Source organism: Oryza glaberrima, chromosome 12 (genome assembly GCF_000147395.1).
Source record: "Oryza glaberrima chromosome 12, OglaRS2, whole genome shotgun sequence".
NCBI lineage: Eukaryota > Viridiplantae > Streptophyta > Magnoliopsida > Poales > Poaceae > Oryza > Oryza glaberrima.
Genome location: NC_068337.1, coordinates 22,374,781 through 22,396,423, shown reverse-complemented (window position 1 = coordinate 22,396,423; position 21,643 = coordinate 22,374,781). Strand labels below are relative to the sequence as shown.

General features: G+C 42.1%; 4 protein-coding genes across 12 annotated transcripts; 1 reads left to right on the top strand and 3 right to left on the bottom strand.

Annotated features, from left to right (window-relative positions):
* Positions 1 to 8,413: 8,413 nt before the first annotated feature.
* Positions 8,414 to 10,618, bottom strand: LOC127756875 (uncharacterized). 2 transcript variants are annotated; one of them, XM_052282258.1, is made up of 2 exons: positions 9,999 to 10,618; positions 8,414 to 9,896 (listed from the first exon to the last, which is right to left on the bottom strand). In XM_052282258.1, exons 1-2 carry the CDS (start codon positions 10,461 to 10,463, stop codon positions 9,186 to 9,188), a joined length of 1,176 nt encoding a protein of 391 aa, XP_052138218.1. In that variant the 5' UTR covers positions 10,464 to 10,618; the 3' UTR covers positions 8,414 to 9,185. The 2 variants fall into 2 exon arrangements, with proteins under 2 accessions (XP_052138218.1, XP_052138217.1); XM_052282257.1 differs by having other exon boundaries at positions 8,414 to 10,618.
* Positions 10,619 to 11,382: 764 nt separating this feature from the next.
* Positions 11,383 to 12,882, bottom strand: LOC127757802 (adenine phosphoribosyltransferase 1-like). The gene is made up of 6 exons (XM_052283389.1): positions 12,678 to 12,882; positions 12,432 to 12,542; positions 12,084 to 12,176; positions 11,830 to 11,973; positions 11,525 to 11,583; positions 11,383 to 11,436 (listed from the first exon to the last, which is right to left on the bottom strand). The coding sequence occupies exons 1-6, from the start codon at positions 12,880 to 12,882 to the stop codon at positions 11,383 to 11,385; spliced, it is 666 nt and encodes a 221-aa protein (XP_052139349.1).
* An 829-nt stretch (positions 12,883 to 13,711) lies between these two features.
* LOC127756553 (B3 domain-containing protein Os12g0592300) lies at positions 13,712 to 16,107 on the top strand. 2 transcript variants are annotated; one of them, XM_052281902.1, is made up of 5 exons: positions 13,712 to 13,771; positions 13,872 to 13,998; positions 14,599 to 15,031; positions 15,171 to 15,418; positions 15,590 to 16,107. In XM_052281902.1, the coding sequence occupies exons 2-5, from the start codon at positions 13,879 to 13,881 to the stop codon at positions 15,863 to 15,865; spliced, it is 1,077 nt and encodes a 358-aa protein (XP_052137862.1). In that variant the 5' UTR covers positions 13,712 to 13,771; positions 13,872 to 13,878; the 3' UTR covers positions 15,866 to 16,107. The 2 variants fall into 2 exon arrangements, with proteins under 2 accessions (XP_052137862.1, XP_052137861.1); XM_052281901.1 differs by having other exon boundaries at positions 13,733 to 13,998.
* A 483-nt stretch (positions 16,108 to 16,590) lies between these two features.
* On the bottom strand, positions 16,591 to 18,719 carry LOC127756554 (uncharacterized). Of its 7 annotated transcripts, none has more exons than XR_008013240.1 (4): positions 18,511 to 18,719; positions 18,304 to 18,410; positions 17,395 to 17,467; positions 16,591 to 16,912 (listed from the first exon to the last, which is right to left on the bottom strand). XR_008013240.1 is itself a non-coding variant. In XM_052281904.1 (4 exons), the coding sequence occupies exons 1-2, from the start codon at positions 18,675 to 18,677 to the stop codon at positions 18,269 to 18,271; spliced, it is 309 nt and encodes a 102-aa protein (XP_052137864.1). In that variant the 5' UTR covers positions 18,678 to 18,719; the 3' UTR covers positions 16,591 to 16,912; positions 17,426 to 17,467; position 18,268. The 7 variants fall into 7 exon arrangements, 6 of the variants coding, with proteins under 6 accessions (XP_052137864.1, XP_052137865.1, XP_052137867.1 ...); XM_052281904.1 differs by having other exon boundaries at positions 17,426 to 17,467; positions 18,268 to 18,410; XM_052281905.1 differs by lacking the exon at positions 17,395 to 17,467 and adding an exon at positions 17,837 to 17,906.
* Between the last annotated feature and the right edge of the window lie 2,924 nt (positions 18,720 to 21,643).

Here is a 21,643-nt window from a genome sequence, read left to right as displayed (position 1 = left end):
GGCCACTGCAGCCATCCGGAGGCCAAGTTACTATGCATAATTGCATAACACATGAGATGGTTGTTCCCTTGTTTGGCCTAGGAGGTATCAGGCGACCACAGCTAATCACTGTGGTGGATATGTACGCGTGGTGAATCAGTTGCCGCTGGTAACATCTCCCAGGATAAGAGCTCATCAGGTGCAGGGATGGCGGCGGCGGTGGCAGACTAGTTCAGGAGGACGACATCGAGATCGACAGCATATGGTTTTCTAAAGGATCATGAAGCAGCAGATGATGAAACGGTTGGTGGGAGATGAATAATCTTGTTTCCTTTTGTGTATTGATAAATTATTCAATGTTGTCTTAGAATTAATTTTGTACCATCTTTCTATAGCTCACCTCGGACAAGTAGAGTTGATGGCTCTGAATTGTGTACCAAAAGACATACCCATCAACATTTACTTGTCTGAACATTTAACCGAGTTGAACTCACATTCATCCCGGTAATTAAGCACAATATATCTCGAATGATTGGCTTGTCCACATGGTGGTAGGTGCTGCATTGAACTGTAGTAAGAGAACTGAATAATTACACCAAATGCGAAGTTGCACATATAAAGGATCATGTGAAGGAGCAAGATATGCAGAGTAGCTAGGCCACTCCAGCCATGCGTGATGCAGAGGCCGGGTCATGGTTTTTGGCTTGTCGGAGTAGGAGGCATCAGGAGTTGTTAGTACACTGATTCCACATCTTTATCCATCCCTGCTTATCCACATAGATGATAGACCACACCATCCTCTCGTGAACACAAGAAACATAGGCAGAGCATGTTGTTTCTATGGTTCCGTCTCTAACAAAACCAAGTTCCGCTTCATCTTCCTCTCATCATCATGGCACCGCGGTACTTTTGTGGCACAGGTGCAGGGACGGTGGTCGCAGTCTTGACTCATGACATCGGCGAGGTTGGGGTTGCAATGTTCTTTCGATGTCCTGTGGCCACACGTAGCAGATGCGTTGCTACCCGACCTGGCTGCGATGTTAACATCAATTTTGTGACCAGAGATGGCGACGGGAATCTATGTTTTGTGACCCGAAGACCAACTCCGCTCTCTGGTTGATTTCGATGATCGGAGGGTCTCTTAGCTTGAGGAAAAGTGGATCTTCCGCTGCTTCAAGATGTGTGTTCTTTTGTTTTGTTATAAAAAGTTGTATAAGCTGAGAGAGAGAAACGTTTTCCTTTTTGTGCCAATACAGAGTGATGAATAGTTGATGTCTAACACAAGTGTAGCCTGCAGGTCCTGCATTATTGTAATTATTTATAGGGAATCAGATATAGTACACTGTTGCTGTACTGATTATTGTTCAGTGTTATGCCTATCTGAACTACAGCCCAGGTCTTAGAATTACTTCAGGTAATCTGAATATCTGATCATAGTACACTCCAGTCCAATGATTTTTTTTTTTAACGAAACAGCTCTGTGCTGCTTTTATATTGGTAGAAGGAAAGCACTGTAAAATTTATTTACAAAACTCCTTCTCAATAGTGAATTAATTAACTGTACGTTGTTGTCAAGTAGTGCACTAATAGAATTAACTGTGTTGAACTTGCATACATCCAAGAAGTTAAGCATGAAATAAGATTGGCCCATGCATACCGTGGTACGTGTGCATGCGCTGAACATTTGAACTGCAATTGATGAGAGCGCTAAAAAATTGCTTCAAATGAAATGGTGCATATATATCAAAGAGCAGATTGAGGAGCAAGAGATTCTTCAGGCTTTAGAGTTAGAGATAGAGATGAACAACTAACTCTTCATGGATGCAGATCATACCACTCCAGCCACGCATTAGCCGGGTGACTATGCTAAGGTTGCTTGCAGATTGGTGGATCGCGACAAGATGGCGTTTTCAGAACACGTATAGGACGGATTTCGATAGTCTGTTCATGCTAATTTGTTGGCTTATCTGGAAAGAGCGAAATACAAGGATCTTTCAACACATCGCCAAGTCGGTTGACTGGCTAGCGGATGACATCAACGAGGAAATCGCAATTTGGAGGGCAGCAGGGATTTTTCCCAGGCTAGCGAGTAATCCCGATTAGAGGTGGGACTTGCCCCATTTTTTCCTTTTCTTTCCGGGCTTGAGTTTGCTTGAGACCGGCGCGACATCCTTCATGTCGTTGTAATTAAAACTTTATTTCCCCCAATCTTAATGACATTGGCCGGCCTAGCTTTGGCCGTCCCGGCAAAAACTATGCTAAGGTTGCTGCCGCTTGTAGGCCTAGGAGGCATCAGGAGTTGTCATTGTTAGTCCCATTGTTTAAGAGAGAAACACTGGATTAAGGCTAGAGGATGAGCGGTAGTTGCCCATAAGGCTGGCCTTGGTGTGCTGGTTCGTGTGGAAGGAGCGCACTGCGCGGATCTTCAAGCACAAATTGCGTTCAGCGGAGCAAATCTTCAATGTCATCCATGAAGAGATCCTAATTTGGAGAGAAGCATGCATCTTCAAGCAAATAGACTAAGTGTTTAACGTTGCTCTTAGCGGCGAAGTCTTTTTCTTTTCTCCGTAGGCATCGGTCTCCGGCTGGTGCCTGCTCAACTGTTTAATGTCGATTGTGTAAAATTTGTAACACCCCTCTCTTCTTAATAAAATTAGGGCGGCCCAATCCTTCGGCTGTCCCGGCAAAAAGGATGGCCTTGGCAGGGGCTTATTTCTCTTTGCTGCAAAAATGCTACATCAGAGGTGATTACAATGGCTTATACTTCTCGATTACCTACCGCGCTAATTTGTTTGATTTTAATTTTAGTTACTATCCAACAATTTAGGTATTATTTTGATTTTTTTAATGCATATCTCCAGTTCCATTGTACTTCCGGTGCCTCTGAAATTATCATCACAATGGTTGATTTTTGAGGACCTGTGACCCCTAACCGTTCACTCCACTGTGTTTTGAATATTGACGTATGCTGCATAAACCGGAAGAATTTGCAAAGAATCTCCATGAGAACGCATTTCATGTACCAAAAGTACCATGAACTTACATCGATCTCAGATATTTGGAAAGGGAAGCACACGATCCCAGTTTTTTCAGACATTGCACACTAATTGCGTCAAATCAAATGTTTGCTACTGTGTTGGTGCAGCTGATGTCCTCTACAATGCATTCGACGGAGTAAATTGGGTTTTTCTTGTTGGTTTGGACACATCAGGGTTAATTTGTACCAATTCAGAAGAACGAAACTGCATATGGATCATCCAATTGAACAAAAAAGATCACAAGAAACTCTTCTGGTTATTGTGGAGAAATACCAGCAGGAATTAAGGTCACTACAATTTCCTTAGACACCTCAGTCATGATAAGCCACATCGATGAACCATCCTCTAGTTGAAGCCATGAAGGTGAGCTTGGCATGCCATCTTGCCGGTGCCGTTTCTGACAATGGTGTCTTGTGTAACCTTGGCTGCTTCTGGAAGGGGTGATCTGAATGGTTGGTGTCTAACTGAAGTGTCACCTGCATGTCCTGAATTATTTCAGGCATCAGATATGGTCACTAATGTGCATTGGTAAATTGTTCAGTGTTTTGTCTATCTGAATTGCAGCCCAGGTCTTAGAGCTAAGGGGTTTCGTTTTAGGAACAGACATTAAAATGGGACCAATCTAGGAAGGACTAGATTGATTTTAAATTAAGGAGGGGGTGAGGCTCGAACCCGGACTGGCTAGCTCGCAGCTTGCGTTGCTAGCTAGGAAGATCCCGGGCCTTTCTCGCCCAGGTCTTAGAATTATTTCAAGGAATCAGATCATCACAGAATTATTTCAAGGAATCAGATCACAGTACTCTTGTCCAATGAAGAATAATGAACCGAGTTAATTCCTTGTCTCTGAACCTTTTAACATTTTCAAAAAAGATGTCTGAATCTTTAACGAAGTTGAACTTGCATTCATCAAGTAATTTTATAAGCATGGGATATCCGGGATGATCGACCCATTCATGCAGTGGTAGGTGCTGCATTCAATTGTAATTGGAGAGATGAATAACTGTATCAAATGAAATGCTAGCTCTATATATCGAAGGTATCGGATGAAAGAGCAAGAAATTCTGCAAGAGCTAGCGATGAACTACCCTTCATGGAGGCATATCAGGTCACTCCAGCCATGCAGCTTCCGGGTTACTATGTAGTATGCATGGTTGTTGCCTTGTTGGCTTAGGAGGCATCAGGAGTTATCATCTTACGGCACGCAGCGATTGTTCACTTCCCTAACTAGCCACATAGACGATAAATCACAACATCTCTTTACAGCAGCTGAAACAGTCGGAGGGACATGTTGTCTCTCGGATGCTGCCTCGGATGAAACCATGTGCAACTTCGTCTTCCTCGCATCGCCATGGCAAGCAGTGCATTCTGCACTACTGTAGTGGTGCAGGTGCAAAGACCGTTGTGACTGTGATGACGTGATCTTGCTCTCTTATGTGATGGCACCGTGCATCTGATCTGAGGCTGCGAATCAGATGCAATTCTAACTGAAATGTAGATTTGAAGGTTATGAATTGTTGCAGGGAAATTAGATATTTAGATACTGAACACTCTTTTGTGCAGTAATGAATTGTTCAGTATCATCAGGTAGTTAAGTCGATCTCATCTCATCTCTCCATGACTCCACCCGTTTTGGGATTACTCAAAATTAAGTCATCAGAAGGCATGGTCGTCAAGATTATAGGTTACCATGTCTTTTGCGTTCAGTGCCCATTTGAACACCGCTGTACGCGTCAAAAATACATTTGATTTTGATGATATATAAACAATCTAATATATTTTGGCACATAAAAGAGATGAGAGTAGCTCGAAAGCTGATGGAGAAGGACAGACGATCCCGATATGTTCCATTCGAAGTTGTAGGTATGGGAGGCATCGGGAGTTGTACCGTCTATCTGAACCATCAGTGCACGTTCTTGCCTCTCCATTCTACCTCAAGTGTATCACCATGGCAGCTTGCAGGATGATGTATGCAAAGTCTATTTGCAGGGAAGAGTTCCGCCTGAGTTGCTTCCAGTTGAACAAAACATCTGAGAATAGTTTGAAGATGACGAACACAACCAGCTATAATTTGGACATTTTTTTTCCTGGCAGTACTGATTACAACAAAAAAGAAAGCCATAGCGCCCATTTATTTGTTCAGGCAAATGACAAATCACACACACAGAGAAAAATCATTTCTGGGCTGTTAGCCTGTCACACCCACCTGAAACATTAGCAGGGTGTTTACTGCATTTTCTTTCAGATAAGACATATATTAACTCGGCCAGTACAAAATGAAACATAATTTAAGCACACTTGTGAGATCCTAACCATTTCTTCCACACAAAACCAGACATGAAAGCAGCCTATTTTGCATAGCATGCAATGAAAATACTTAGCAATAAAAAGGATTCTAAATTTTGTATAACTTGCACAGAAAATATATATTCGATTATCAAATGTATTCTAAAGATTGGCTTACCAACACATCAACTGTACTAACACTCCAGAACCAGAACAACCATTCAAGCAAACAAAGAATTTACACATCAGCAGGGAGGAACCAGGTCAGAAACTGGCGTTTGAGACGCAGCTCTGCCATCACGGCCTCTGGAAGCAAGTAAGCAACGGTGTGATTTCACTATTTCTCATGTTGTACACGCCAGATTCGCCAAGAGGATCAACACATGGACCCCAGTACTCTCTGGATGGATTGTCAAAAGTTCTGTGCATGAAGTAGATGCAATCTGCTTGAACTCCACCTACACATTGGCTAGAACGGACGAACTTGGCGCATTGTGAACCAAGGAAGATTGCATGGCCACCCAAGCTGTCCACCTTTCTCCACCCGCAACGCAAGGGGTAATCGTCGTAAGGTCTGCCTCGAAGACCTCATAATCACGCGCTAATAGATTGTTCTGTTTTCCGTGCGTGGGACATAGGTGCTAAGTTTCGGTTGGGAACCCATGTCCCACGTACGGAAAACGGAGTGATCTATTAGCGCGTGATTAAATTAAATATTAGCATTTTTTTCAAAACAGATTAATTTGATTTTTTTTAAAGCAACTTTTATATATATATTTTTTTTAAAAGAACATGCTGTCTAGCCGTTTAAAAAACGTGCGCGCAGAAAACGAGATAGAGGAGTCGGTAACCTGCGGGAAACAACACAGCCAAATTAGCGTTCAGTGGAACGTTCATCCACCGCCCCACCATGAACAACCTTCCATGGTGGCGTCATCTCGGAGTAGTGACGCGGTGACTGCGGATGCGGGCGCCGTGTAGGTCGAGCAGGCCGCCGTCGCGGAGGGCGAGCCACGGCAGCGGGAGGCGGCACACCGCGCGGAGGAGCGCCCGGGGCCGGAGAAGGCTCGATTCGCCGGGGCTCGTCCGGAGGCCGCCGCCGGCGGTGGAAGCCGCGGCACGGCGCGGAGGATCCTCCGGTCGGCCTCTGGCTCCGCCACCCCGCTGCCGCCACACCACCTCCACATGCGGACGTTCCTAGCGGAAGCGCGTGCCTACTGGCTGCTTGTTCGTCGCCGATGGGAGGCCTGGAGCGGCGGCGACGCCTCGCCGCGGTGGCCGCCGTTGAGCTTCGGAGCTGGGAGTGAGGCGTCGCTGGGGAAAGTGAGTGGGAATTTTCGTTTTTTTTCTTTTCTTTTCTTTTTTCTTTTCTTTTTTTTAGTGTGTTTGAAAAAGGATGGGGGAAGGAGGATGATATGGGCCACATTTCTTCTGGGCCTCTTTCAAACATAACAAGAATCTGCTAGTAAGAGATTTCTGTAGTTTAATTTTCTGCATTTCTTTTAGAAATTAATCTGATTCTTGTAAAATTTCTCTGAACTTCCTCCATTTGAATGGGAGTCTTGGATTCTTGGCTTAATATACTCCGAGAAGAACTATACATCCTTTTCTGTTCTTCTGGTCACAGTGAACTAAATAAAGAAACATGTACTCCCGGTTTAAGTTGCTACTGAGAACATGAACTCTGGATTTGTAGGTTAAAATTGTATCAAACTCACAGTATTTTTGGGCCTGTTTAGATTGTAGCCAAAATAAACTTTACCAAATTTTGACATTATAGCAAGTTGGCAATATTGCCAAAATTTTGACAGAATTTCTTATGTATTTACTAAAGTTTGGCAACAAACTAACGTAGACACATTTTTGGCAACTATGCCAAAAAATGATATGGTTGAAAATAGCATCAATCTGAACAACCTTTGTGTGCCTCTAATCCTCAATTCCCCAATTACGGAGTATTATGGCCCGGAGTTTCAGAAAACTCCCACCTTTTATCAAGTGTTACATGATCTTACAATTGCACATCCAAAGAGGGATCAGAAACGATAAGCATGCATTTCCATATTTCAGTGGGGGTCAGCAACGATGAACTAGTGGGTTATGTAAAACTGAATAAATTTCAGGGAATCGAAGGAGGTAGCAATAAGTGTGCAAGCTGAGAGATGAATACTCTTGTGTGTACTTTTCTGTGACAAAGAGGAAAACAAATTGATGAATAGTTGGTGACTTGGGTGTGCACCTGAAGTGTAGCTAGCCTGCAGGTCCTGAACCAAGTCCCTTCCAGTTGGGCAAAGAAAACAGAGACTTTTGAGTAATACCAAAGCAGCTAGCAATAGTTCCATGATTCATGATGTTTATGATGGCAGATCTGATTACAGTACAATTTTACTTGAAAATGAGATGATAACGATTAACAGATTGACAGAAAAAGCTCATTTCAGGAATGTTACACCGTTCAGAAACATCGGCAGGATGTTCATAGAATTTTCCTTCAGACTAAAACACATATTAACTTGTCAATGCCCAGAAACAACTTGACAACCTTCAGTTTTCAGAGAAGATACATAAATGTACAATTCAAAGACAGAATCGACTGAAAAGTTGAAGGATGATGAACAGTAGCTACATATACTACATATACAATGCAAAGGAGCAGATCAAGATCAGCCTAACCAGACTGATTATAATCTCCCTAACCTTACATCATCAGGAGCATATATCACTCTTGTTCCCTTAAGCTCTTGCTAAAACAAGAGCTGCAGCAAGTAGAAGAAAATCAAAGGTTGAGGATGGCAGCCAAAATGCAGTGCACCAACCATACATGCAGGAAAAGATATGAATGGATCATAATCTACATCACCTCCCCCCCCCCCCCCCCCCCCCCCCCCGCGCCAACCAAAAAAAAAATCCACAGAAGAATTTTCAGAATAAAGAACGATCTGATTTCTGAAGAAGAATTTTCAGAGTAGAACAAAATCTGATTTGTGCATCCGCTGAATTTAACATTTGATTTATGATCAAATGAACTTGCAGAACACACTTATTTAAGAAAGGGAAATAAAGAGGTTTACGAACAAGTCTGCCTCTCCAACCTGGTTTATCCTCCCGATTACTTTACCCACATTATAATGGACTGTCAAAGGAAGGATAAACCAGGTTTTTCGAAGTTCATTATAATGTGAAAGGGACCCCAAGTATCTGTCTATCTGATAGGAAAAGACCTAACCTAATTGCCAGGGCAGACAATATCATCCGGATCAATGTTAACAAGCATTATATCAAACCTACAGAAGTTAGTCCTCAACCTTGATAGCTGCAAGTCGAAACAAGGATCCACTTCAGTTTCTCTGCTCAAATGAAGAAGAGGAATCATCAACATATTATATACTGAATCAGCAGGACAGAACATGAAGCAACCCTCTGCGCCCTTTTGGTAGCTAGAAAACCAGATAAAAACGTCGATTACAGTAAAAAGAGAGCCACGGCGCCGATTTTACTCGAAAATAAAATAAGAATACTGATTACGAGTTTACAACTAGAACTAACAGTAGCACCGATTTTACTCAGCAATGTTTCACTGTACACAAACATCAGCATGGTGTTCACTGAATTTTCTTTCATACTGAAACATATATTAACTTGGACAGTGCACAATCAAATAAAATCAAAACACACATGTCAGCACCAAGCCATTTCTTCAACCAGACATCAAGACAACAAATTTTGCATAGCATGGAAACATTTACCATCAAGAGGATCTAAATTTTGCATACCTTGCACAGAGAATGTTCAACCATCAAAAGGATTCTAAAGTTTGCATAATAGCTAGAATCTATCATACTGCTTTTTCCATAACAGAAACAATCATTTAAGCCAACAAAGCAGTTACACATCAGCAGGGAAGAACCAAGTCAGAAACTGGCGTTTGAGACACAGCTTTTCCATCACAGCCTCCGGAAGAAATGGAGTGATCCTCCGATTTGTCATGTTGTACACACCAGAGTCGCCAAGAGGATCGACGCACGGACCAAAGTACTCTTGGGACGGATTGTCAAAAGTCCTGTGCATGAAGTAGATGCAATCTTCTTGAACTCTGCCGACACATTTGCTAGCGTGAACAACCTTGGTGCATTCTGAACCGAGGAAGATTGCATGACCACCCAACCTGTCCACCTTTCTCCACTGGCAAGGGGTGGTGGTGAGGTCCGCCTCGAAGATCTCGAACGAGAAAGTCTCGTCCATGTCACCCAGCCGAACATTCAGTGGAATCCTCATCCACTGCCTCACCATGAACAGCCTGCCATCGCACTCTGCTAGGTATCGCGCGACCACGTACCTAAGGTCAGTCTTTGTGTAGACTTCCTGCTGTTCAGGGTTATCGATGATACAGTGACGAAATCCTGATGGCGCGTTCATCGGATCGTCGAGGTCACCGGAATTGGGCTCAAAGACATAAAGCCCCTCTTTCACGGTGAGGGCGTAGAGCCTCCCATTCAAGAACGCAATGTCAGCAAGACGCATTCTGTAATCCTCGCCGGGAATCCTGTGAATCTCCTTCCGAGTCCAGTCCGAGACCGAGCCGAAGCCGGCCACATCCTGCCGCTTGCAAGCAGAGATGGCAACATAGTATCCCTCAAATATTAGTGCTGCAACAAGGGGATCCGGCGATGAATCGAGCGGCGGCGATGACAGAATCACCTTAACATACGGCATTTTGGTGTTCCCCACAGTGTAGAACTTGGAATCGTTCATCGCTCGGAGCACAGCATTGGCAAGCTGGGGGAGCGGGGTCTCCTCCGACGCGGAGAGAGGGTTTACCAGAGAGCAGCAGGCGGCGCGGTTGTGCGCGAGGAAGGCGAGGTTGTCGACGGCGAGGTAGTCGGTGACGCCTTCGCGGAGGATGGGCGCGCAGCGGCGAACGGGAGCGCCGTGGTGGTCGACCAGGCCGCCGTCGCGGAGGGCGAACCACGGCAGCGGCGGGGGCAGAGCCTGCCGCTTGGCGTCGGTGCGCCACGGGCGGCACGCCGCGCGGAGGCGGACGCGGTCGGCGAGGGACGGCAGGCGCAGGAGCACTTGGCCGATGAGGTCCGCCGGGAGCTCCGACCACGACGATATCGCCGCCTCCGCCGCCGCCGCCGTCACCTTCACCTGCTTCACCTCCATGGCGATTCGAGACGGACGGGGGGGGAGCGAGGAGGAGGTGCAATACCCCCAAACCTGGAGCTCTTCGCTTCCGACGCCGGCGGGAGGCGCTGGGTCGCCGGAGCAGGAGGGCGTCACCTCGCCGTAGGGTTTAGGGTTTTTTTTTTCTTTTTTTAATGAAGGGGAGCTATTTTTAGAGGATTTTTCTTTTCTTTCTTTTTTTTTCTTTTCCAGTGCGAGTGAAGCCCACGTATATGGGCCACATATAGGAAATGAAGCCCACGTATTTGACTCAATTGGGCCATATGGGCCTGACGGAACGGCCTAGCCTAGACACGAGACGGAACGGCCCGTTGAGACGGCCCGTTAATACGGTCCGTCCTGTGTTTGGGCAAGCAGCCCAACCACGACACAAAGAGCATGTTCACTTTGATGTCATTTTTAACCTTACCAAATTTTTGATAAAGTTGATAAAAAAAAGGTAGCTACATTTAGTTTGCTGTCAAATTTTAGTAACTATATAAGAAATCCTACCAAAATTTTGGCATAGTTGCCAAAATTTTGGCATTGCTAAAATTTGGTAAGGTTTTTTTTTTAATCAAAGTGAACAGGCCCAAAGATACTTTAACGGGACATTTGCAAAAACCACATTTTTCGACCATGATGAGTCTCTTTTCACATTCTCTTCCACAATTTCAGGCAACAAGGCGAGTTTAAACATGCAGCCAATAGTGATCTGTGATCAACCAATTAATCTTTGATTTGGACAAACATGTTCAGACTGAGCATATAATTATGTACTGGCACAAAGTAAACTACTAAACTGAGCATGTACCCAGAGTTGGTGAAATTGTTGCAACATTCATAGTAAAACCTTCAAAAAATAAATATTACATTGGCTAAGAAAAACATGTCCATTGCTGTCTGGTTAGTATGCCGGTTAATTTGTCTCCACCAGAACAAAAACTGGTATCTTTCCTAGCTTTTCTCTCCCCTACAAAACATGTAAATTTCTTAATAAGAACAAATATCCTTTAGTTTTTCCAAATGGGGAGATTGTTGCATTAGAAGCAAAAGTATACCTTCAACTCTTGAAGTTCAACAACACAAGAACACTCAACCACCTCTGCTCCAGCACGTTCTGCATAGTAAAAGCACAATTAAGGTAAGTAAACCATGATATCACAAAAAAAACAAACGATCAAAATATAGTCAGATTGTTAGAAAATTAATTCTTTCATACTGAAAAATTATCACTTTAACAACGCATCTAAACAAATAAAAAGTTAAATGTCTTTTAAAATTATACACCCATTTTTAGGATATTATCTATTATTAATTTATATGTTAACAAAATAAGACAAAAAAAATGAAAATAAGAGGTCACCAAGAAGTTTGACGGCTGCACAGAGGGTTCCACCGGTAGCAATGAGATCATCAACGATGATAGCTCGATCATTTGGCTCTACAGCTCCTATTTGCATTTCTATTTTATCTGTTCCATATTCCAGAGAATATTCTTTGAGATCACCTCGCCTGGTACAAACATGAAAATTAGGTACTCAATACAACTTAATTTAACCCTAAACATGATTGTACTCCATGGTTAATCACAAGAGTTTTATGTTAAAAAAAACATACCTGGCAATTTTCTCGGCTTCCTTAGGGGAACAAACTTTGCTCCTACCTCTAATGCAATGGTTGGAGCGAAAAAGAACCCTCTAGCTTCAATGCCTACATTTTTCGGTGACAAAAAAGTTATGAAAATATCGTGTATATAATAGTTAATTTTACCATCCTTATAAAAGTATAAGGGGATATTATATTCTCTAACCTAAAATTTGTTACCTCCAAGTAAAAAAAAATTAGTGTAAAATTTAGGTATCTCGAGGTATTTTTTCAAGATCTGTATAATTTCTCGTATATATATAATTAATATAAGCCAACATATATAAACACACTAAAATTCATATTGTTCAGATTAATTACCAGCTACAAGAGTGACCCCTTTGCCCTTGTACCTCTCGACGAACAGCCCGATCGCATCACGGAATACCTCCGGTTTGTGAAATATACCCGTGACATCCTGAAACGAGATCCCTACGCAACGAAGCAAGAACAATTAAGAACAAAAATAAAGTTACAGTTTTTTGCGTGCGGCTGCAGTACAATCTTGTGCAGTAGATGATGTGGAGGAAGAAGGACCTAATTAGCTATAGCTAGCTTAGCACCGACCTGGCTTGGGGAAGCCGGGGAAGACGGTGATGGCGGCGGCGATGCGCGCAATGCGCGCGTCGTCGACGCCGTGGTTGCTGTCGTCTCCGGCGATCACCATCGCCGCCGCCGCCGAGTGATCTATCTGAACGAACTGCAGTATATGTGTATATAGATGGCTGTCACGCGTGTGCTGTATATATATGCGGACACAAACTACGAACATGGGTCGAATTCGGATAAGTACATTATTACTGATGTAAGTATATATGTATATGGATTTCGAAATCGATACCAATTCGAATCTCTGATTGGGAGTTCAGGTCAGAGACGTTCAGTGCCTTCAGGTTCGCAAATCAGGATATATTTTTCTGTCCTTTTCGTGCCTCTTAATTAGCTAAATTATGTTTTGAAAACTGATATTAAGCGTTCGTTTGCACATCAGGATATATTTTCTGTCTTTCTCGTTTGGAGAGCTCGTTACAATATATGAGGAATTATAAAATAAAAATTAGTTTTGGAGGCCGTGTATAGTTTGACCATTTCTTATATTGTAGAATAGAGAGAGTATGAAAAGGTATATTTTACCTATGGTATGAAAAACATATAAATTCTTATGAAAACCTCTCTTTAAATATGGATATACAGCCCCCCATGAAAATAGGTCTTGTTCACTATTTGCTCCGCTAACCGGTTTTACTGCCAACTTTATCTCACTCCAAGACGAGAAAAACCATGTGAGGATTCTCTACATACATAATGTCATTACCATTACAATAACTGATATGTGAGTCCTATTTTTTTTATTGTCTCACACCACAATACATCTAATGATAGTATTATTATGGTAGAGAATATGAACCACGAAAAACTCCATCTCAAAGAGCACACCAAAGTTGGGCCCACCTGGCAGTGACCATTGACCAAAGTCCAGGAGCACTGGTCTAGTAGCTCTCTCTATAAGCAACCTGCTCCTGTCAAATCACACATTAACCTTCACCAACCCCTCTTAAACGGCTACACTCGTCATAAAAACACTCTCCCTCGTTAACATCAAGGAGAAGAGGTCATCAGCTCACCACCTTCTTGGCCTCATCGGAGAATGCAAGAGAAAGGCAAGAACTTGTCCATTCCCTTATTCAGGTGTGCATGCTCTGCATCAATGATTTTTGAAGCAATGCTGCTTCTGCTTTGGTTGCAATCTTTGCAATGCAGGTAGGTGATGGGTGAGAAGGGGTGTGAGAGTTGCAGAGAGTGGCAGGAGCACTGCTACAGGGAGCACATGGATGTGAGCAGGATTCGCTTCTTCAGGCTCATGACTGGAGATTTTGCTCATGGCATTGTAAGTATCTTTTCTTCAGGTTTTTGTCATTTTGGAGCTGCTAAAATTTTGTGGTCTTGGTGAGTGTTGTACCTTGTTATGAGTACTGTTACTGGAAGGAAGAGATTAAGGATCTAAGTGCAGATTCGTGGGATGTAGACTACTTTGTTATAGTCATTGATAACTAGACATGGCATTCATCCTGCTAACCAAAACAAGAAAATCAGTGCATTTATCATCCAACAAAGTTAACAAAATAAGCAATGAAAGGAGATTTTTGCTCAAGGCATTGCGAGTATCTTTTCTTCAGGTTTTGTGATAACTGAAAGGATGATAAGCAATGGTATTAGTAGGATGTATTGTGTGGACTTCATATTAAGGATCTAAACTTAGATCATGGATAGAGTAGACTAGTAGAGTTTTTATGTCAAAGTGGCATTGCAGAGAAGTTTAATCATCCTGCAAAAATTTCCATTCCAAAAATCATCCTGCAAAAATCAGCGTTTTTCTGTGTAGAATTTCAGACTTTCAGTCACTGTTATCTGGACACAACATTCAACATGCCAACTATAGTTGGAGTATCATCTAACGAAGTTAACCAGATTATTGTTTTCATCTCAGAGCATACCGGAGAAAGTTGCGGACAGATTCAGTGGTCAGATCACCAAAGGGTTCAACCTGAAAGCACCCAGTGGCGAAACATGGTGTGTCAGCGTCGAAAAGGTTGCTGATGAGCTGATCCTCATGTCAGGATGGGAGGATTTTGCCAAGGCTCATGAATTGCAGGAGAATGACCTCCTGTTCTTCACTTGCAATGGCCGTTGCAATGGCAGCTTCTCCTTTGATGTACTAATCTTTGATGCAAGTGGCTGTGAGAAAGTGTCTTGCTTCTTTATTGGTAAAAAGAACAGTATAGGTGGTCAGACTCAGAATGCTGAGCAATACCATTTAAGTGATTCTGAAGATACTAGCACACCATCAACATTTCTAGTTGGATCTCCTCACAAGGCCTCTACTTCAAAGAAATTGAATGGCAAGACCAAGACTAATCCAAGTAAGCACAAGTTTGCAGTGTGTCCTTAGAATGTTCTTCTGAGATTGTGATGTTGTGAATTACTCTTAAACGATATTGAAGCCAAGAATGTTCTACTTGCTTATTTTGCTAACAGATAAAGATGATCCATTTTCAACAGGGAAGGAGCCTGAAGATCCAAACAGCAGCCGCTCTCATGTCAAACATGAGATGATTGAGGAAGAGAAGAGTGATGATGATGATGAGCATGCTGATTATGAACATGCTGACTACTACTACTCGAGGTTTGCCAATTACCTTACTGGCGAGGAACGTGAAGAGATATTCAGTTTGGTGTCACTGCAACCAGGCAATCCTGTATTTGTGACTGTTCTGCAGGCGCCACAAATTCATCGCAAGGGCCTCCTGGTCAGTCCAATTATTCATCTCTCCTATGATCAAACAAAATTCCAGCATCTCCGCATGTTAACTTATAAATTGTCATATAAAGTGAATAAACTTTCATGTAAAAATTCTCTGGTTTAATAGGGAGCAGAAAAGTTCTCTTTGAGCTGACCCAGTTTAATCTTTTCGACGCAGATCGTCCCCAGTGGATTTGCAGCTGATCATCTTGACAGCAGATCACAAGAAATCCTGCTGATGAGACCAAACAAAAAGGAGAAATGGTATGTCAAATACTACCATGCAAGCACTACCAGGGGCTTCAATTGCCAACGCTGGATCAAGTTCATCCGCGAGAACAGGCTGCGAGAAGGGTACATCTGCATCTTCGAGCTGATGAAAGGCGCAAGGCGAGTGACCATGACAGTTCATGTCATTGGGAAGGTTGATGACCGGTTTGTTCTACTGGGCTAAAGGTTCCAGGCAGGCAGGCATCCTTGATCCTCCTATGTTTGATTATATATGTAAAAATGTAGCAGTATGCAATGTGCAAGTGTGGCTTCTGCATCAGTAAGAACTGACCTGGAAGTAGCTAGTGGTGCATTTTGTGATGCAGGTGATCTATGTGCCCCTGATGCTAAACTTCCTTGTTATGTAATATATAGATCTAGTGCTACTGGAACCAGGTTTTAAGCTGTGAAAGTCTCTTTTACATAGTTCTGGAATTTTGTTTGATCATAGGAGAGATGAATAATTGGACTGACCAGGAGGCCCTTGCGATGACCTTATGAATCATTCGTATGTTATATTATCTATAGTTCTGACACGCTTAAGAAAAACATGCAAAAATTCAGTGGGTTGAAACTTGTTGAAGAACATTAGGCATGGTTGATGTCACAATTTCAGAAGCATTTTTATGTAATATAGATCTATAGTACAACTAGAACTAGGTTTACGCTGTCAAAATTCTGTATACTTTTCATGGCTCGTTCTATTATCCATAGTTGACACGCTTCAGAATGAACAACTAACAACATTTTCTTTTTAAATGAAGATGTAACATTTCACTTGGCAGCAGCTGGTTGTAAACCACCGATCAGACATGGTTGACATCACAAGCATTTCTCGATGACGTTAGTGAGTAGCACACACAAGCTGATGACTTGGATTTTGCTCAGGCAACAAATCCACTCAAACGGTAAACCAATAATGCAGAGATTGCGATTTCAAACAAAGACGGTGATATCACAATACTCAGGTCAATTGAAATGCGAGATATCTCAACAGGTGGTAGTAGGTGGAAAACAATGAAAGAAGCTGAATTCATAGGCGCAAGCCATGTTGTAATAACAGGAAATTATTTCTCTGTCTAAGCTAGAAACTTTGAGACGAGCTATCGCTGGAGAGTTTCTTCTAACTTTGAAGTTAATCGAAACACCAGAACAGCCTTCCAAAAGACGCATCCAAGAAGAGTTGTATCCTTTTCAAAGGACAGTGAATCTACATGGTAACTTCAAGTACCTGCAAGATAATGGCAAAATATTTTCAGTAACATTGAGAAAATTTAGAACTTAAAAACTCACGACAAGATAATGTAACGATGCAAAAAATATGATAGATCAGTGACAAAGCACCGCCATAAGCACTGGTTGAAGATAACTTATACTACTACCAGGAAATATCTTTTTTCATACATAATTTCACTCTTGAAAGTTGGCACTCACAGTTTGGAACGTTTGACACTGACAAGGCCAGATCGATCTTTCTACCAAGGAAGGTTGCAACTGGACAGGGTACACTCCTAACAGAGGAACAGATACACCAACACTCAAATTGGCGATGCTACAGATGGTTCTAATGCACAAAAATCTTAGTAATCATCAAAAGGTATACTAACTTCAATTTTGACTGTTACACCCACTATGATGATTATTGCTACCCATGATTTCAGATTGTCTAGATTCCAGGTTAGGAATTAGGATGATTGAGAAAATCAAAATTACCAAAGGAAATTTCATGCTTCAAAATCAGCACCTTTGTCTACTGGCCTCTTGCATCACCCATCTTTTCCATTCCCTAGCAAATCCCAACCGTACATGTCCTCAATCAACGGAATTATCCAATTTTTAAATATGGTATAAACAACAATCTAGCTAGCTTACACGAACAAATAAGGGGAGGGGACAGCCAATTCAAATGAAAACAAGCATGAGACAGAAAAAAAGGCTTTAGCAGTAGAATATGAATAACACAAAGCCTATTCAAGAACACATAAAAGAAGCGAAACTATATCCAAGACAGCAACCTAATAGCATGGTAACAACCAGACAGCACCCAATGTCTACCCATTTCTTTATTTTGTTTTAAGGTGACTTTCCATTTTCAGCCTCTTTAAGTATATTTATCATAAAAGAAGTACAAACTGGGGAAAAAAAGGAGACCTACATAATTCTAGGACATAAGGCCCTCGTCATGCTGTCCAGCCTCCAACATCAACCATCTTCCCCACTTTCCCCTATCAAATCTCAATTTTAATCTCCTTGTATCAGTTCTAACTAAATTTTATTGCAAAAACATAAAAAATTAAAGCAAATGCATTATTGGACCCGGTACAAATAGCAAATGGACCAGATAGCTAGGTTCACACTAACAACGCGCAGATTAAAGCCACATCACTTTTGTATCTAAGATCCAGACCAAAATGAACTCCCTACAGGTGCATTCGCTGGTAGACGTCCAACAAACGATCAAGAAATGAAGAGCGCACCACCATCTAATCTAACAAAATGTGTGGCAAGATCAATGATGAAATCTTGGACTAGAGATGGTTGTGATGAGATATATATATACAAGTATGATGCAGCACGACCACTAACATTAGCGATCCTGACAAGTGCGGCGGAAGGAGATACCCTGGGAGAGCTCGCAGCAGGCCCGCGCGCTGGCCGCCGGGTGCGCCGTCAGCCGCGCCAGCAACGCCGCCGTCGTCAGCGGCGACCCCATCATCGCCGCCAGCGGCCTGCACACCCACCCACCACACACATCATTCCCATCAGAAACACCACACATCACCCATCGAAACCAGAATCCCCACATCGTGCGTGCGTGCGCGTGCTCACCGTGCGGCCGTCGGGGAGGAGGAGGCGAAGGGGGATGGGACGCGGCGGGGGCGAGGGGCAGCGACGGGAGGAGGGGCGCGGAGGGCGCGCGCGGCGGCGGAGGGCGAGGGCCCCGGGCGGCGGACGGCCGCGAGGACGGTGCGGGAGGCGGCGCCGCGCCACGCCATGGCTAGGGTTTGGGAGGTTGGAGGTGGAGGTGGCGGCGGCGGAGGAGGGGGTCGCGGGCTTAGGGTTTTAGAGGGAGAGGGGGTAGTGGGCCGTGGGCCGGGCTTACGTGGCAAGCTTATCCGGCCCATTAGTGCTTAGGCCGTTTCAAGTGGTTAGCAACTACTCGAAACCAGTAGAGGGCTAATGGACTTCGATGGGCTTAATGGTTATTAATTTGTTCTTTTCACTCCATCAAAAACAAAAAAAAATATCTTTTCACATAGATATGTTCCTAGGAAAAAAGGGTTTTTGCTATATTTCTGTACATTGCTAAACCTAAATTGCAGTGCATTTTAACTATATTTTTTTAATATGGTTTTAGTTCATTTTTGCCTAAGTTTAAATTTACTATGTATCTTTTTAATATTTTTATGTGTTAGAATAATTTATTGTTTAACTAAAGGGAAGTAATAAGTAACAAGCAATAATAGGTAATAGCAGAGTGATAAGAACCATTGCATTATCATCCGAGGGACAAAAAGAATGACTGAATTATTGAAAATTTCACGCACCTGAAATCTAAACACTCCCAAAAAGATATAATGGCATCAAGTGGCTAGTGGAGTAGTGGTTAGTTTGTACTTTCAAGTGTCCAATTTTTGAGAAATAAAAATTGGTTATCTTTTTGCTCAAGTAGGGTAGTGACTTTTGACTAGTTATGTTGTTTCTTGTTCACTCTCTTCGTTTTGGAATGTTTGACGATGTTGATTAATTTCTTTTAATAGAGTTCGTAGCACGCAGATAAAATTACTCTCCAATAATGGCTCGAACATAGACAAATGAGATAGCGGTGGAGTAAAAAACGTTGCGTGCGTCGTTAATAACACGCCTTCGTAAATATATATTATCCCGGGGAAAAGCCATTGTCTAGTCATTTTAGATAGACCCAGCATGCATTCCTCCAAATTGTGCAACAGGAAAACACCCATCCAAGGTCCATCCACAAAACCAACAAAAGGACAGTTCAATATCAGCATATGTGCAGGCAGGCTTCCAAAAGCAAGCTTCCAAGCAAGATGGAGCATCCTGTCTGCAGGTGAGAGGGATTGATCCTAATTCCATTTTGTTCCTAGCTATCTACACTATTTGTCTGCAATCACTGATCTCCCCCTCTCCATTTGCTACCATCTGAGATTGATGACCCCCTCCCTCTTTCCCTCTAGATCTCTACACAAATTCTGCTTTGTTCCCACATGGGGAGAGTTTGGCACCACATCTTTTTCCTTCTTTTATTCGATTTGCTAGCTAATTGGAGTGGCGTTTCCAATCATAAACCACATTATACGCATGCACGTATATAGTGCTATCTCAAGGACTTGTCCCCTGTCCCCCTTCTCACTCAATTTTTAGATTTGTCTGTTTGTTCTTCTCATCATACATGCACACACATTGGCAAGTTAATCAATGGAAGAGAGGCTAGAGTTTTGGCATGTGCTTAAAGAATTGTAACTACTGCCCAAGCAAGGTCATATGATGTATATATCATGGTCAGTTTGGTTCAAATCCCTGAACACTAAACTCATTTTTTTTACATGTTAGATAGAAATCCGCATATACTCACAAGTGGATATACACAGCTAAAATTACATAGATACTTAGACTTCAGATCTTGTAACCGAGGAACAACAAAACAAAAGAAAGTAAAACAAGAAAGAACAAAATGGACTAAATTAAATAAGACAAAATTAATTCACATATCTCAATGGATTAAATTAATTAACCCTTTTGAGTGAAGATATTTAGATAACAATGTGGCGTACGTGTACTGAATGTAGATGCATATCATGGCTCGAGGCGTTTGCATGGTCGTCCTGAATCAGTTTAGTGTGGTGCCATATTATATTTATAATCTTGTAGATGTGCATATCCAATGCCTAGCTAGGTTGTTTAATTAGGAATACTGGCGAGATGTTGACTAGATCAATTCATGCATAAGGTTCAGAAACAAAAATCCCTCCATCTCTATGATGTGTGATTCCTCTCTCTACATCACCACATGCTCTTGTCCTATAAAATTAATATAAGCCTAGCTAGCTCTAAGTTATGTACCTCAACGGAATCGCTGTACACTTTAAAAGGAACAAGTAATCCATGAAAATACATATGTACATTAAAAGATCTTGGTTCTTTTTAATAAGACACTTCAATTTCAACAAGTCCTGGCCGGCCTAAATTCATCCTTAATTTGTCAGGTTGCTATCTGTCCTTTTTTGCCAAGGACAATTGGAGACTTGGACTGGAAACTAATATAATCCCAGTTCTTGTGTCCTTATTGTTTCTTTCATAAAAGAAAAAAATATAATGTTTTTTTAGAGGAAATCTATTGTCAAGCAGGAATACAATAACGCCACATATGTGCTACTATTGACTATACTCCCTCCGTTTCAGGTTATAAGTCGTTTTGACTTTGGTTAAAGTCAAACTGCTTCAAGTTTGATCAAGTTTGCAGAAAAAAGAAGTAACATTAACCAAGACAAATTTATTAAGAAAACATATTCAATTATTGATTTGATGAAACTAATTTGGTTTTGTAAATATTACTATATTTATCTATAAATTTAATCAAACTTAAAATAGTTTGACTTTGACCAAAATCAAAACGACTTATAATACTACTTCCGTCCCAGAATATAGCAAACTAGGATGGTAGATTGCTATATTCTGGGACAGAGGGGGTATGAAACAGAAGAAGTATAATTTAGTATAACGACATTGCAAAAGTCGGAGAAAGGGACAATGATTGTTTTGAACAGATGAAAAGGGACAATTTTTTTAAAGAGTTGAAAGATATCAGCATTTTTAATTCAGTTGATAGTCATTTGCATATACGATCGGGAAAAGTCATTTTGCCCCATAAAAGAGATATCCCCTCGTTTCTTACATGCTTTCCAAATAGTTAATTTTTTTAGGAAAAACTAACAAGGAT

Excerpts from the sequence above, each read along its gene's own strand:
- LOC127757802 (XM_052283389.1), bottom strand. The coding sequence starts at position 12,882 with ATGTTCGTAGTTTGTGTCCGCATATATATACAGCACACGCGTGACAGC. Across the intron at positions 11,974-12,083 it reads GAAGCCGAGAAAATTGCCAG|GTGATCTCAAAGAATATTCT; the intron begins GTATGTTTTTTT and ends GTACCAGGCGAG. Across the intron at positions 11,437-11,524 it reads TTGAACTTCAAGAGTTGAAG|GGGAGAGAAAAGCTAGGAAA; the intron begins GTATACTTTTGC and ends CATGTTTTGTAG.
- LOC127756875 (XM_052282257.1), bottom strand. The coding sequence starts at position 10,463 with ATGGAGGTGAAGCAGGTGAAGGTGACGGCGGCGGCGGCGGAGGCGGCG.
- LOC127756554 (XM_052281904.1), bottom strand. The coding sequence starts at position 18,677 with ATGGCGTGGCGCGGCGCCGCCTCCCGCACCGTCCTCGCGGCCGTCCGC. Across the intron at positions 18,411-18,510 it reads TCCTCCCCGACGGCCGCACG|GCCGCTGGCGGCGATGATGG; the intron begins GTGAGCACGCGC and ends GTGGGTGTGCAG.
- LOC127756553 (XM_052281902.1), top strand. The coding sequence starts at position 13,879 with ATGGGTGAGAAGGGGTGTGAGAGTTGCAGAGAGTGGCAGGAGCACTGC. Across the intron at positions 15,032-15,170 it reads CAAGACCAAGACTAATCCAA|GGAAGGAGCCTGAAGATCCA; the intron begins GTAAGCACAAGT and ends CATTTTCAACAG. Across the intron at positions 15,419-15,589 it reads TTCATCGCAAGGGCCTCCTG|ATCGTCCCCAGTGGATTTGC; the intron begins GTCAGTCCAATT and ends TTTTCGACGCAG.